This window comes from Lagenorhynchus albirostris, chromosome 6 (genome assembly GCF_949774975.1).
Source record: "Lagenorhynchus albirostris chromosome 6, mLagAlb1.1, whole genome shotgun sequence".
Taxonomy (NCBI): Eukaryota; Metazoa; Chordata; class Mammalia; order Artiodactyla; family Delphinidae; genus Lagenorhynchus; species Lagenorhynchus albirostris.
The window spans coordinates 103715553-103731245 of record NC_083100.1 but is presented as its reverse complement, the minus strand read 5'-3'; the positions used below and the strand labels follow the sequence as shown (position 1 = coordinate 103731245).

Genomic DNA, 15693 nt, shown 5'->3' with positions numbered 1-15693 from the left:
GGGCAGAAAGTCACCTTAACGCATAGTTCCCCTCCTGGGAGTTGACACAATCGAGTTACAGGCAGAGACTGTTTATCACACTGGCATGGAAGTCTCTCTTCAAATTCCTCTTGCTTTTATAATCAAACAATAACATCTCCAGAGTATAGGTTTTAGCTACATAAGAAACATATTGGAAATTGATTCAATGTTCCTGGCTTGGCTGTGACAATGTTTCATAACCTGGTAACCTCTCAGCTTATTCTTCCCCTTTCCTGAAAAGCTTTTTGCCGCACCAGGGCGGCAAAGCAAAGTAAAGCAAACATCCTCCTTTTATCTGATCCTGCACAAAATGAGAGGAGCAGGCACTGTACCGCTGATAAGAAGATTCCCTAAATGACTCTTCTGGAATTCTATCAATGGGCTGATGAAAGAAATTAAGACTGACATTGATAGGTCATTTTCTCAGGCACAACCATTTTCAAAAATGAAGGTGTTTCTTTCGAAGCAGTTAAGCCCCAGCTGCATGTCTGTGACTCATTAAAAAGTGCCCAGATCAGCCCCGTGTTGTTAACAGATTTACCGCAACGCTTTACTTTCTTCATATCCATTTTCTTTTTCTCTAGCATGTTTCTTGAATAAGGATTCAATCGAGTCAAGAGCATCCTGTTCCCAAGATCACCATTCCTCCTTTTATTCCCCCTCAGGTGCATGTTTCATTACACAACTCAAGTTTTGTTACCACAATCTCCCATAGCCCTTACCCGATCTAGCGCTTTACACGTGTCTCAAGCTGAAGTGTTTACTTGAATGTGCCAGACTTCACGGACACACCACGGGGAATCCCAGTGCACCGAGTGTGCAGATCACCTTAACTGAGACGTTTCTTCATTAAGTATATGTGATTGCGTTCTTACAGTCAGGACAGCGCATTCCTTCCAAGCTGCGTTACGGGCTTCTGAAAAGCTACAGACTCCTGTCCGGCAATTTTTTTTTTTTTTAAATCACTGCTGCTTCTCTGTTACTAATTTTTTATTACCTTCAGGATTAAGAAGAACTGCTGGTGGGCTTCCCTGGTGGCGCAGTGGCTGAGAGTCCGCCTGCCGATGCAGGGGACACGGGTTTGTGACCCGGTCCGGGAAGATCCCACATGCCGCGGAGCGGCTGGGCCCGTGAGCCATGGCCGCTGAGCCTGCGCGTCCGGAGCCTGTGCTCCGCAACGGGAGAGGCCACAACAGTGAGAGGCCCGCGTACCGCAAAAAAAAAGAACTGCCGGTTTTAGCAGTACTTAAGGCACAGACAGTTCAACCTATCTGTAATGTCTGATCAACCTGGAATTATCTGTGGTAACGGGACGACAAAGAGATTTCAATTCAAGAGCTGCCCACAACCTCTGTTTCTAACTTACTCCTCTGACACCCGATGGGCTTCAGGATTGATGATGTAACTTTATATCTATTTGTAGTCAGGACGCGTCCCTTTCCTGCTCTTTCTTCTCTTGGCTGACCTCACTTCTGGAGATGCTAATGAGCTAGTCCGAGGGCAGACAGGAAGAGGACGGGAGGTGGCGGGTAGATGGCATAGATCAGCCAAGCAAACGGAAGGCCCATTCAGCCCACGCACATGTTTTGTTCTGGATGGTACTTTAGTTTTTATCTTTTTAAAACAAATGTGAAATATACTACGAGCACGAGTGCATACAACAAATAGTTACACTTAAATCATCATGATCATAAAAGGATACCTACAACCCACCTTAACAACTCAGTGTGTTTTTCTTTTAGGCACAATCTTCAATATTTATTTTATTTTTTAAAAAGGTATTATAGAAGATTGCAGAATTAAAGAGACACAAAACAGCATATATTGAAAATACTCTCTCATTCTTGTGTCCTTTACACTCAGGTCTGCTCTCCTGAGGCAACCAATAGTACTCGTCTCTTGTGTTTCAGTTCTATTCATGCCAACAATTGTGTGTGTGTGTGCGCGCTTGTGTGTGTGTGTGCGTGTATGATCATATTTACACTTGCACTTAAATTTTTACTATATATGTATGTGTGTTATAGTCCTTTCTCCCTTTTAAAAAAATCAAGCATACTGTAGGTACTATTATGCTGTATAATATTCCATTTTCGGAATCCATTTGACTAGTACCCTATTAATGGACATTTGGTTCACTTGTGATTTTTTCCTATTACTATAAACAATGCTTTGGGGCATGCATTATTTTTCATATGTGCAAGTACGTCTATAGGATAAATTATTTGATTGGAATTGCTATTTAATAGCATTAAGTATGTGTGACTTTTATTAGATATTGCCAAATTCTCATCCATAGAGGTTGTACTAGTACCCTCTCACCTAAGTATGTAACAATGCCTCTTTCCTCACATCCTTGCCAACAAAGTTTACCTTAAAACTTTTTTTTTTTTTTTTTTTTTGTGGTACGCGGGCCTCTCACTGTTGTGGCCTCTCCCGTTGCAGAGCACAGGCTCAGCGGCCATGGCTCACGGGCCCAGCCGCTCCGCGGCATGTGGGATCCTCCCGGACCAGGGCACGAACCCGTGTCCCCTGCATCGGCAGGCGGACTCTCAACCACTGCGCCACCAGGGAAGCCCTGTCTTAAAACTTTTTAAGCTTTTCCAATGTGATAGATAAAAAACGGGATCTAAGTGTCATTTTTAATGTGGGTTTCTGTGATCACGAATGCATCTCTTTTATTATGAATGTGCCTTTCTGACCCTGTTTCTGTAGAAATGTCTTTTTCTCGGGCCCTCTTCTGCTTCTTCCTTCTACTCTTAAGGACCCTTGTGATGCGTTGGGTCCGCCCCAATTCTGAGGTCAACAACTCAGTGTTTTTAAGCCACTCTTGCACCCCTTCGACTAGATCCTTCTCTCACTACTTCCCCTCCATAAGGTAACCCATTGTTGGATTTCATGCTACTCATTCATTTGCTGTGGTTTTTAAATTTGTTTTCGTAGTAAAAAAAAAAAAGGTAACACTGGATTACATTCATGTATAGGCACATGTGCAGAGGTGTACTGGTTTATGATGTAAAAAGTCACTACTGTGGATACTAGTCAAAAAAGTTTGAAAGGCCTGGCTCTAGAAAAACCCTTGGCAACTATGTCAGGGAATATATACCACCATGGTGACCCTAGCAACACTGTCATAATTGCAAAAAATGGAAAACAACCCAAATATTTATCCACCGTAGAAAGGATAAATAAAATTCGAACTTTTTCTGCTCTGGAAGACCATACAGCAGCGAAAATTAATGAACTACAACTGCAGGGACCATCACTGATTCAGCGCAAAAACGACGTTGACTGAAATAAAGCCAGTTGTAGCGGAATATTTACAGTATGATGCTATTTGTATAATAAGCAAAACTAAACAATAGTGTGGTAAGACTATATAAATAAAAGTGAGTACTATGTGCAGACTATAAAACTATACATACGTGCACACACACATCTATGTACACACACGTATACATACATACATATATACCATGAATTCTTTATCCGTCATCTATCAACAGACCAGTATCTTGGCTACTGTGAATAATGGTGCAGCTAACTCTTTGAGACAGTGATTTTATTTCCAAACAGAACTATCATGCAGTCTAGCAATCCCACTTCTGGATATATATCGGAAGGGAAAAAACTCACTATCCTTAAGTGTATATTTCCTTTTATTTACCTTGCTTGGAACTCATTTGGCTTCCTGAATCTGGGGGTTGGTAACTTTCTTCAATTCTACAAAATTCTCAGCCACTAACACTTTCAAAATTGTGTCTTTCCTGTTCATTCTATTCTCTGCTTCAGGAGCTACAATTAGATGCATGTGGATTTCATCACCTTTGACTTAATTTAACCTCTCTTTCATATTATCCATGTTCTTGGCCCTCTGTGACACATTTTTGTGTACTTTTTCAATTCTACCTTCTAGTTCAGTAATTCTCTCTTCAGTGATGATAAATACTATTCTGACAACATTTAATTTTTCTGAAGTTCTCTTGTGTCCTTTTTTGAAATCTGACTGCTCATCTGTCTGTTCGTTAACTTTCATTTCCATTTTTGTTTAAATGCATTAAATATCTTTGGTTTATATCCTCTATTGGGTAATTTCCAATTCCGCAGTCTTTGCAGGCCTCATGCTATAGCTTTGGTTTGTTTTTGTTTTTGTTTTTTCCCTGATACTGACTAATGAAGTCATTTTTTTCCCCTCATGTCTTTAGTGGTGTTCTATTCTGAGTTAATTTTCCTTAGAACTTTATCTGTATGCAAATTTTGGAGTGGGTGCAAGAGAGGATTTGAGTTGGGTTCTGCCAGATTCCTGAGAGTACTACCACCCTGAATCTGCGTTTTTTTTCTTTTTAAACTTTTCATTATGATAAATTTCCAATATTCTCAAACAGTGTAATGTAACCTCATATACCCACTGCCCAGCTTTAAAATATTAATATTCTGCCATTCTTGTTTCATCTATTCCCTCTCCCAGTTCTTCTCTGGAATATTTAAACTCACACCTCGGACCATTTAAAATTGTCAAGCTTGGACTTCCCTGGTGGCGCAGTGATTAAGAATCCACCTGCCAATGCGGCGGTTCAAGCCCTGGTCCGGAAAGATCCCACATGATGTGGAGCAACTAAGCCCATGCGCCACAACTACTGAGCCTGCGAGCTACAACTACTGAGCCCGCGAGTCACAACTACTGAGCCCACGTGCCACAACTACTGAAGCTGGTGCGCCTAGAGCCCGTGCTCTGCAACAAGAGAAGCCACCACAATGAGAAGCCTGCGCACCGCAATGAAGAGTAGCCCCCGCTCGCCGCAACTAGAGAAAGCCCACGCGCAGCAACCAACACCCAATGCAGCCAAAAATTTCAAAATATAAATAAATAAAATTTTAAAAAACGTTTGTCAAGCTGGGGGGCTCAGGGGACACAAAGAGAGACCGAACTAATTCCCTGACCCACGTGAGTGTGAACTAATGACTCAGAATCTTCAGAGGAGACATGTTTTTCCTTCTCTTTTTTTTTTTCCCCGCTAGAGTTGAGACAGAGTTGAGGCTGAGTCAGGAGCTTATTCCCACTGTCTTCCTCCGTGGGGTACGTTTGTCACCACTGCTCTTGGGAATTCAGCTTTATACTGGATGGGGAAGGGGTGTTTTTGATGTACCATTTCACCCTGCTCAGGCCCTAGGCTTTCATTAGGCCAACAGTTTAGCTCTTTAACACCAGGCTCCAGGTAGAGTGACCAACTGTTCCAGTCTGTCCAGGTTCTGAGGGGTTTCCTGGGATGAGGGACTTTCAGTGCGAAAACCAAGAAAGTCAAAGTCAAACTAGAACAGTTGGTCATCCTAGTTCGAGGTCACCAGAGACCAGTACGTACCCCTTGGGCAAGGGGTACTCTCTCCCCTCTGCATTCAAACTTTCTTGCTGTCCCCAGCCGCTGATCAATTTTTTGCCTGAAGCTCAACCATGCATTTAAGAAAATACGTATATTTTTATATCATATTCTATGCTCTTAGGTGTGGCATCCTGTGAAAGGATTTTGAAATCCTAATTCGAAATATTGCCAGATAAAAGGAAGTCTCTGAAGATTTACTTTTTTGAAAACTAGGCCCAGATTTTTAAAAGTGTCATATGTTACATAAAAATCTAGACTTTTGGTTTCTGGTGAGAAATGGAAAGACGTGGCTACTTAGGGCCAGCCTTCTTCTATGGTGACAACTGGAACTGGCAAGCAGCTGCTCCCCTAGAATGGGCTGTGTTCTCTCCACGTCTCAAGACTCCCATCATTCATACAGTGTATGCCTGTGAATGTCAAGTCCAGCCCATCTCACTCACTGACCCAGGGGCTTGGTTGAGTTTGCAACCCCTGACCAAGCAATCTACTAAAGGGATCCTTGGTCTCTGACGCCTGCAAGGTGACCAGAAAAAGTACCTAGTCATCATTTAGCGTCCGTGGGGGTTTACTGAACTTGACCTCACAGCTGTGGATAAGCACTGGACGGTGGCTCCACTCTATACCAGCCACAGTGCTGAGCAACACCCATAACCTTTCAGGACGTACATTTCCTCACCTGCAAAAGGGTGGCCGCAGTCCTTAGTCTGCAGGGCTGACGGGAGGATAAAACAAGGCAACATACCTACCAGCGCTTTGGCCAGTGCCTAGCATACAGGAAGCTCTTGATAAAGAGTGAGTATGGGTATAATACAGGACATTGTCTTCTTTCAGAACTTGCTGTCACGTTGGCAGCTTTCTGGTTCAGAGGCTGAGGCGCTCTGTTGTTTGACTTTGTTTTGACCTCCGCCTCTTCCTTCCTTTGCCATAAGTCACACACACAGTCTTATATTTACTTTAAGTGGATTAATTGCCTTTTAAGAAATTGAGGGAACTGTACAAAATGAGGTCTCTCTACAGCTATTTCAGATTCCCCGACCATGTACTTTAGAGCAATAGGTCTTGGGAAAATGTGGGGGGAAAAAGACAAAGCTTATTTAACATAGCCACTTACCACCTGTTCAGGGGGCCCTTTCTCCTACTAGCACGTGGATTAATTAGTGCCACCCCCTGGGGCTTCATGTCTGCCTCTGCCCGCGCAGCTGAGAGCCCTGTCTGAAAAGCACCGCCCTTATAGGGTCTTGCTGGTGCTAATGTGAGAGACACACTGAGATTGTCTGTCAGTGACACTCAGTGGGTACCCTTCCCAAACACCAGCTGTATTATAACAAGAGACGTGAGCACTTGTACCCAAAGGAGTTACCCACGGGTAGGACCTTTAGGTACACCCTGACAGATCTCCAGGAGAGTTCTTCTGGGGCAGGGAGCCCTTTGGCAACCCTGAAATAATCCATCCTTTTACACGAATACGTGACTCTACTCATCACGGCACACCACTTGTGAGGAAACAGTATGGTGACTAGCGCATCTGGTTGGTCCAAGGCTAAAGGCGAGAAAATGAAAATATGTTTTTATTTTAAAAGTCTAAGCATGAGCATCATAGTGATTGGATGGCCACTTCTTAGCGTGTTGGTCTTTTCAAACAATTTTCCACTGTCTATGTATTGTCTCTAGGATTAAGTTCAAACACCTAAGCTTGGCTTTCAAGGTCTCCACAATCCGGTCCCATCCCACAAAACCCCTCTGTCTGTACCTCGTCCTCAAAGCTTACCCTCTGCTCTAGCCAGGCTGGTCCTCTGCTGACGCCCTTCCCTACAGTGTGCCGTATTCCTATCTCCAGGTCTCTGATTACGCTGCTTACCTTGAGTTGAAGGAAATCTCTGTCCCCTTTGCTGATGAAATCCTACCCCTTAGGAAAGTGGTTCCCAAACTTTGCTGCACATTGGAATCACCTGGGGATCTTTACAGACTACTAATGTGTGGCTCCACTCCCTAGACCTTGTGATTTAATTGTTATGGGGTGTGACCTGGGCATCAGCATTTTTAGAGCCTTCCCGGAGGATTCTGATGGGTTGCAGAGTTTGGGAGCCACTGGTATAAACGGAAAACACTCTTAAACTTCAGTATCTCGCTGTCTCACTCTTGCCTTTTCCTGTTCACGAACATCAACACTTCTGGATTCACCAAAGGTGGGCTCCACACCCTGCCCCGTGTACTCATATGTCTGAAGAGCATGCCTCTAACTTATCTGTGATTACACTGCATCAGAATTATTCGTCTGCTTCTCTGTTTCCCTACTGAACTGGAGTTCATAGAATACGCCTACTGTGTCTTATTCATCTCTGTATCTTTGGCTTCTAACACAGGGCATGGCTGGGAGAAGATGCTCCACATAGGCTTGTTGAACTAAAGAGAACTCAGCTCCTTGGTGCAATCTACAGAGCAAATATTTTACAGGAGTAAAAAAAGCCATACGTGCAACTCTCTAAGGCTACAATTCTCTATCTCTCTAGTAAAAAACAGAGAGAGGGAGTCACAGTCTGTGATTCACTATGCTGACAAATATGGAAATCTCCACCAAAGCCTTATCTCATGCCTGCCTCTGGAATTTAGAAGGAAGCACTCATAAGGAACAAGCTGACAGATGACGAAAACAGAGAACCAGCCGCAAGGGAGTGAGACACAAGAAGGATGACATGTAATGTTCCAAGCACAGGGCTTTGTACATAGGAGATACTCAATGGATGGAAACTAATATTACTAATTCCGGTCCTTGGTCAGAAAGAACCGCATGGTCCTGTTTCCACGGGTCTACCTTCATGACAGGTGGGATTTATATTTCGGGCTGCCAGATGCCATGCCCCCCCTTTGAAGTTCAGCGCTTGTGGTTACAGATGGGTGAACTCAGTGCAGCCACGATAGAAACTTCCTTGCCCAAGCTATTACCCTCTAGTACCTCTCAGGTGTCATTTGTATATTGGGAAATGCAGAAATGTTGTCACCCTGGGAAGTATTCCTGCAGATCCAGATTATGGAAAAACCACTCTATCTGATTCCTCATCCACAGGTATTATTATCTAAGTGGTTTCCAGTTCAGAGCTAGTCTGTTACAAGTCACCAGAACATTCTCTATTGAATATCAGAGTCGTTACTGAGAACACTTGTACTTCCCATTCACATTTGTTTTGATGATCAGTAGCTCACTCTTTCCACAATTAAGCCACATATGTCAGCACGCTATTCAAAATGTGACCTTTGACTCAAATGGACTTCCACTCAAAAAGCTGTGAAAGCTGATTAGCTTTCTGAGATATTTTACATTTTATTTTTACTATGAATGTCATTCACTGTGCTCTGGGCACACAAACTTGCATTCGGTAACAACTCTTCAGATTTGGGGAAATACCATGCCTCCTTCACTTCACGAGAGTCTACCAAGCAGCCTTGTTTTCTTGGTTATCATTTAATTCAGCTTGACTTCTTCCTCAGACTCCTCAGAAGACATTTCTTCCTCTTTAAAGGAATTTCCAAACCCCCTGTCTCCTCTTAGGAGATTATTTTTGATGCTATCACTGGCTGATGTTTTTCATATGAGACAATGTCATTTGAATTCCTACTGACCATTTAATCCTATTAGATAATTAGTGTAATACACTGGGTGAATCTATTATAGTTAAATAGCAAGAAAGAACAATTGGTGTTGGTGATCATTTGTGTAGGCTAGCCTAGTCATTTGCTTGTTGCTTATTAACATGAAAGTCTGACATTTGTTAGGGCAATTTGAAAGAAAAGAATCTAGTTGCATTATTTAACTTATTTCATGAATCTTGAATTTCCATATAGAGCAGGTTTAGTTAAGAGCATCCTGTCTTGTCATCAACTCATACCATTCTGATGAAGCCAACGCGATTATCCTTAACCACAGAAAGGCAAACATTCAGATTCACAGATTTTTCTGATTGTTGTTCTTTGTCAAAGATACTAGCTGTTGTTCGGTTAGAAGAAGACCATATATAGGTTTGCTCAGTTGCTGTGATTGGAAATAGTCTATGGTTATAAATATTGGCAGGATATGTGATAACACTTAGTCTAGACAACATGAAGAACATTGGGATTCGCGGGGTGCTAAAAAAATATTTTTTCAGTTATTTTTGTGCAATAAAGATAAATAGCCACTCGATTTGTTGAGTCTCACTCAGCCTTGAAATGGATGAACTTTTTAAAAGGCCTGTGGTAATAATGATTGGCTAACTCAGGGAACACTTTCAACCCTCTTCTCTCTGCTACCTCATGCAATAGAGGCTGGGAAGCAACATACTGACTTTCCCAGCATCCCTCGCACCTAAGATTGGCTTTATGATCTGGTTCTCACTGATGACATGTAACGTGAAGTCTATGGTGCGGGGTGGTGATTCTGAAGGAGTTTTTACTTTTCCTTGCACTTTGTGTCCCAAAGGTAGCTGGGATGCCTAGAGTGGTGGGAATTAATTTGCAACCAGAAGTGACAAGCATGAGGACCAAAAAACAGGGTTTCGGATAGAATTGTTGAGCTGCTGCTTCTCTTTTATGTTTCCCTTCCTCCAGACTTTTAATTATATAAGATGACTCAATGACTTTATTCCTTAAGTCATGGCTGGTCAGTTTTGTTGTTGTTACTTGCTGGCAGGAGCAGCTTGTTCGGATAGGTCTCCACCAGTTTGAGGAGATGAGTCTACAATTATGTGAAACAGAAACAGTCCAAATTTACTTCCTTGAGAGTAATCTAAGCCAGCACTTTCCAGCAGAACTTTGTATGATGATAGAAAAAGAGGCCATATAGAATATGTGGCCACTGAGTACTTAAAATGTGGCTAGTGCAATTGAGGAAGTGAATTTCTAATTTTCTGTAGTTTTCGTGAATTTAAATTGAACCTGAAATAACTACATGGGACTAATGGCTATCATGTCAAACAGTACAGATCTAAAGAATCGCTAGCCTATAAAAAAAATACGCAGATTACTATAGCTCTCTCTCGAAAATTCAGCCTCTAACTTTATGTATGTTATTGTACAAGCCCAAGAATACCTCATTATGGAAAAATGATGACTCAGTGGGGCTTTACATAGTGCCACGTTTGAAGGTTGCTGAACAATATTTAACTTGCGCATTAGCTAACTACACAGAACTGACACTAATTTGAGCATTTTACTGACAACTGTACAACTGACATTTTACTCTCAGTTATCACTGACAACTAACTGTACCGAAGGATGTCTTTCTGGAATAATACTCTCATTCAGACTCCACTCATCCAGCTATTTGTTAAGACTTTTGTATTCCCAACTACAACAGAAAAGAATAATAATGGTGTGCCTGTCTCATTAGGCTGTGAGGGTATGACAACTCTCTGAGATCAACTGTAAATTATAGTTGGGAGAAGGCAGCTGGGTAAGCTGGAAAAGCAGCCGCAAAACATACCAACATGGCTCTAGGAGTGGTGAGATACTGAGAGTTGGCAGCTAAAGGTACTCCAGGAAAAGGGCAGGAGCCGTGCATACTGATTATACCAGCCACCAGAACGCTGGAGGGCCGTCATGCCCTAGAGGATGGTATTCAGTACTGTCTACTACACCCAAATGTGATTTGAAAATATGATTCTCTCATGCCTTGATGTTTTGTGTAAAACTAAATAATCAGCATGCTTACATTTCACAGCTATTTTTTAGAGCCCAAAGAACAACTAATTTTGCAAGTGTCCACGGTGGCCCAGAGCTGTTAAAGTTATCACGTCTTCTATCTCCTGACAAGGACCACCGTCGCAGACAGCTACTCTATTACCAGCTACTTCCTGACTGCTGGAGACAGGTAAGCAAAATCCCTTTGTGTTAGAAACCTGAGTTCCTTCAACGTGGGCTCATGTAAAATTTTAGGACAGAGCTGACAAAGCAAAGGTATCTCTGAGAAAGGACTACCTATAATCAGGGTTCTAACAGAAACGATGAAGAAAATGAGGAGGTGAATTTGGCAAGCCGTATATACTTAATCTGTTTAGTTCTATGTGTAAAACATATTCAATTTAAAAAATATTCAATATGAGAAAGCTACCACTCCACACTTCTAACCAATGGTAGTGCTTCCTGAGACAGTTACAGAAACTGGATCAATTCAACGTTGACTTTTTCCGCAGAGAGAAATTATTTACACTCAGTATCATTTTCGTTTCATATTGACAAGGACTCGCTTATCAGTTGGCATTGCGTTCCTTTGCAAATACCTACGTTTTCTTCATAGGTTCTGCTTTGACCCACTTATTTTATGGTGGCTTCCAATGCCTAAGAAGATAAAGGTTATCACGCATGAGAAGTTAAGACCCAGTCCTGGTAGAGGTGGGCATAAGACATGACCTTTAGGAACACACCGTGTCTGAAATAAGGTCGCATGTAGAAAACATCTCAGTGAAAGGTATATTGAGACATGAATTTTTACCTATGGTATGGCTCTGAAATGCAGAATCTGCAACTGTATCTTCTTCATCCTCTTGCAAGTGTTCATTTGCCTCTTTTATCTGCAGTAACAAGGAAACACTGTGAGTTCCTATGTGTTATATTAAATCGATTGTGTAATCCTCAGAATATTGGTACATTCTATAACAAACATGTGGGTGTGTATGTGTGAGTGTGTGTATCTATATATATATATATATATATATATACACACACATATTTTCTTCACTCCATTTTCCCCTACTCTATCACTTGGCTTTATTACAAGTTTTAATTACAAGAGCATATTTTCAGAAATATAACCCCAGCTCTGAAAGCAAGCTATAGGGTACCTGATTCTACATAAGATTTTCGAGATAACAGCTATAGTTCTTTTTAATACTTAATAAAGTCAGTAACCCAGAGCTGCTGGGAAAAATTAAAGTCTAAGGAAACATAATTCTTCCAGGGACAGTGACTCCACCACAAGTTATTTTAATGAGAATAAAGAAATACACTTAGATCTGTTGACCTTCTCCTAGAGTATAACTCTCTAAGAAAATGTTATTTTGTTGTTGTTCTTTCCAGAATGAAATGTGAGGTGACTATGATGTGTGCTCAGTGAACTAGAAGGCTGATACATTTACCTAGATTTTTTTCAGGTCAGAAACATCCGCCTTACATTTCAGCTGGGATATCCAGAGGCTGAATGCTGGAGTACCAAATGGAACTCCAGCAGGAATCTAATACAGTCACAGTATTTTACAAATGAGAATTCCGAGATTCAGCAAGTTTCCTTAAACATATGTAAATGCCAATACTAAACCCAGGCCCCCTACTTCCCAATCTAGTAGCAGTAGTAATAACAATATCATGAACAATATCAATAATAATAAAAACAGCCAACATTTAACTACTATGCAGCAGGAGCTGTTTTAAGCCCCTCACACCTATGCTCTCCTAACCTTGCAATGCTAGGAGCTAAGTGCTATCGTTAGCTCCGTTTTGGACATAAGGGGCCTTGAAGAAACAGACAAGATAAGCAATTGTCCAAGCGGTGGAACCAGGATTCAAACACAGCAAGTCTGGTTTCAGTGTTGTGTTCATTTGGTGGAACTTTGTTATTCTCAAATTTCCATGGGACTATGCCGGTGTAGACTTGGCCACAAGGTCAAGACAGCTTATGGTCCTTGGCAGAACGACCCTAAGTAGCTCTTTGAAAATACATCCCAGCCGGTCACCTGGGCAGCCAACGATAATAATGAACTGTGCAATGAACGCAGTGGGGGGACATTAGAGGTTGTCAGTGGATTTGCTCGGCGGCTCGAGTGGAATGCCAAGAAACCATTATTTTATACTTACAATACAGAAAGTCATATGCTGGTCAACTGACCTTGGGCTAGACTTAGCTTTCTACTTTTTAACCTCTTATTTTTCATGACTAACGGAATCAGACCAATTATTTACATTTCATGACCATGGTTCCAATATCAGAATGTAATTGGTGCCTAATCCGTACATACTGAGAGCCAGGAGATGGAACACTCAGGAGTATGTCAATGACTGTCTGAACCCTGAAAGGAGAGGGTGTTAAGGGCTGAATACCCAGAGGCCACGCGTCATCACTTTCTTTCCCCATCAGCTCTTTGCTGCCAGCACTGCCTTGTTTGTTAGTACCCCCAGCAACATCAACCAGCCCTATTTCTCGTATTTACAGATGGCAGAGAGGAGAAGCTCTGTGCGCATCATCAAGACTAACGAGTTACTTATTCGCCTTCCAAAGTTCACCTAGCTCGGTGACCTCTTTGTGACAAAGCTACCAAGAAACCCCAAAGGAAGGAGACCCAAACACCTTAATTTCCATTAAGAATCCAACAGGAACTTTCTATCCTCATTTACAGAAGCATCAAGAAAATCTATATTTTCAGCCCGTTCCAATACCTAAGACAGGATGCTCCATGTTCTCCCACACCTGTTAGGTAAGATAGCATTTCCTTTGGGTTTTTCTAAATCAACCAATTTTAAACTTGAAGGGGTACCATGCTAACCTGCTAGAAAGTGGGTGAACCATCATCTCCATCAGCCTAGGAAATTCCGAACAGAAGAATCTAATGATTACAATAAGGTTCTCATCTTGGAGATAAAGGAGAAGAGGCTTAGAGAGGGTTAGTGATCTGTTCAAGGTTATAAAAGGATGTCAGTTTTAGAGTGGGCACTCCTGACCCCTATTCATCGCTGTAATTTAAGTTTTCAGTGTGCTATCTTGTCACAGTCATCCCTTCCAGACCTTCCCAAGAACTACTGTACCTTTCTTAGTGTCTGGCAATTAGGTAGGCAGTATTCCAAACACACATAAACTATATTTTTATTTAAGAGTAGCAAAAAAGTTTTCTGTTTGTGTGTGTTCTGCTTCTCTTTCCGACTTGTTCCGCCGCCTTCGGTGGGACTTAATCACCACCTCTGTCCAAGTATCATATTTAAGAAGGAAAATAAAAACCGTCTTGAGGTCCTACCTGTCAGCTCCTTGTCAGAACTTTTCTAGGGCTTTAAGTGCTTAATAGCAAATGCTAAACGTGGCCTCTTGGGTATTTATCAGAGGAACTGGGCTTGTAGACAGGAGTTTTTTCAGCTCTCCTGGGCTAATGACCCCTGAGCAGCGAATGACACATGAGGGGAAGTTTTGAATTGGAAGGGGATGGATGAAGAATCAACAAAGGAATGGAAAATGGGGCAGTGCCTTAGAATGGCATACTTGTCAGCTCTAATTATCCATACAAATAGATTTCAATGCAAAGTGGTGAGTAATTAAAGAAATCCATTTCCATATGGAAATGAGGGGCATAATTTATTTTGGCGGCAGATTCCCCTTGCTAATTGTATTTCTCATAGGCTTAAATTAAAATTAATTTTCACTCTTGATCACACAGTGGCTGTGTGTTGGCAAAAGGTTGTGGAACTTTCCTGGGGGCAAGGGCCTGCGAGCTCAAGATGAAGAATTTGCCGAAGCGAATTCTTCACGTGGTAAAGCACTTCACAGATGGGAATGGTCACAAAACCAAGAAGTTTGGCTCAGCAAACAATGGTGGTTAGAGACTCAGAATTTCTTCAGCCATTGCTCTACCAGGAACAGATACAAATCAATGTCAGTAATGTCCCATTTGGTAAGAAGCAGCAGGTGACTCGTGAGCAATGATGTGGGTTATTTTTGGTTTCAGTTTGCTGCCAGTACTTTGGGCACCTTCTAATGGTGCACCTCCAACTCTTGCCCATCTTTTGAGCTCTGCAGTTGTAGTCAAGAGCTGTACTAAATCCCAGTCTCTAACAGGTAACCATTAAATGCCACTGTACCCATTATATTCTATTAACCTCTCCCATTAGAAAAGGCTGGGAGGAACGTGCTTACAAAGGACACAGGAGGAAAAAGGGAGACAATGTTTCATTGCTGACAAATATATATACATAACTGCAGAATAAGACCCAATATTTGGGGACACCCTTCATTTGGAATTCTGTGTATATTTCTTCTCTGAATCATCCTAACAAGAAATGCATCCCGAGAAAAGAACATTTTGATGTTAAAGCTCAGTGAAAAGGAAAAGAACGTAATGAACCTCTGTGAGACGAGAGAAGTGATCTTTGGAGGGAAACCTCCTGGAAGGCATTACTTTAGAAAAGACAGTCATTTAGAAAACCCTGCAGGAGGAAGGCAAAATAGGCATGTTTCTTATTAGCATCCAAATAGGATTTAGAACAGAATTGTTCAATTAAAGATGTTGAAATTATAAAATTTTGCAGAACTTAGTAAGATGATAACAATTTGTGTAATTATTGTACTATT

The 15693-nt window shown here is 41.7% G+C and overlaps 1 protein-coding gene across 1 annotated transcript in view; it reads right to left on the bottom strand.

Moving 5' to 3' along the window:
- The window catches only part of NCKAP5 (NCK associated protein 5), a 1037966-nt gene that overhangs the window by 74230 nt on the left and 948043 nt on the right, over nucleotides 1-15693 (bottom strand). The window contains exon 15 of the mRNA XM_060151527.1: nucleotides 11860-11938. Within this exon, the coding sequence (XP_060007510.1) occupies nucleotides 11860-11938 (79 nt within the window). The remainder of the gene's footprint in view (nucleotides 1-11859; nucleotides 11939-15693) is intronic.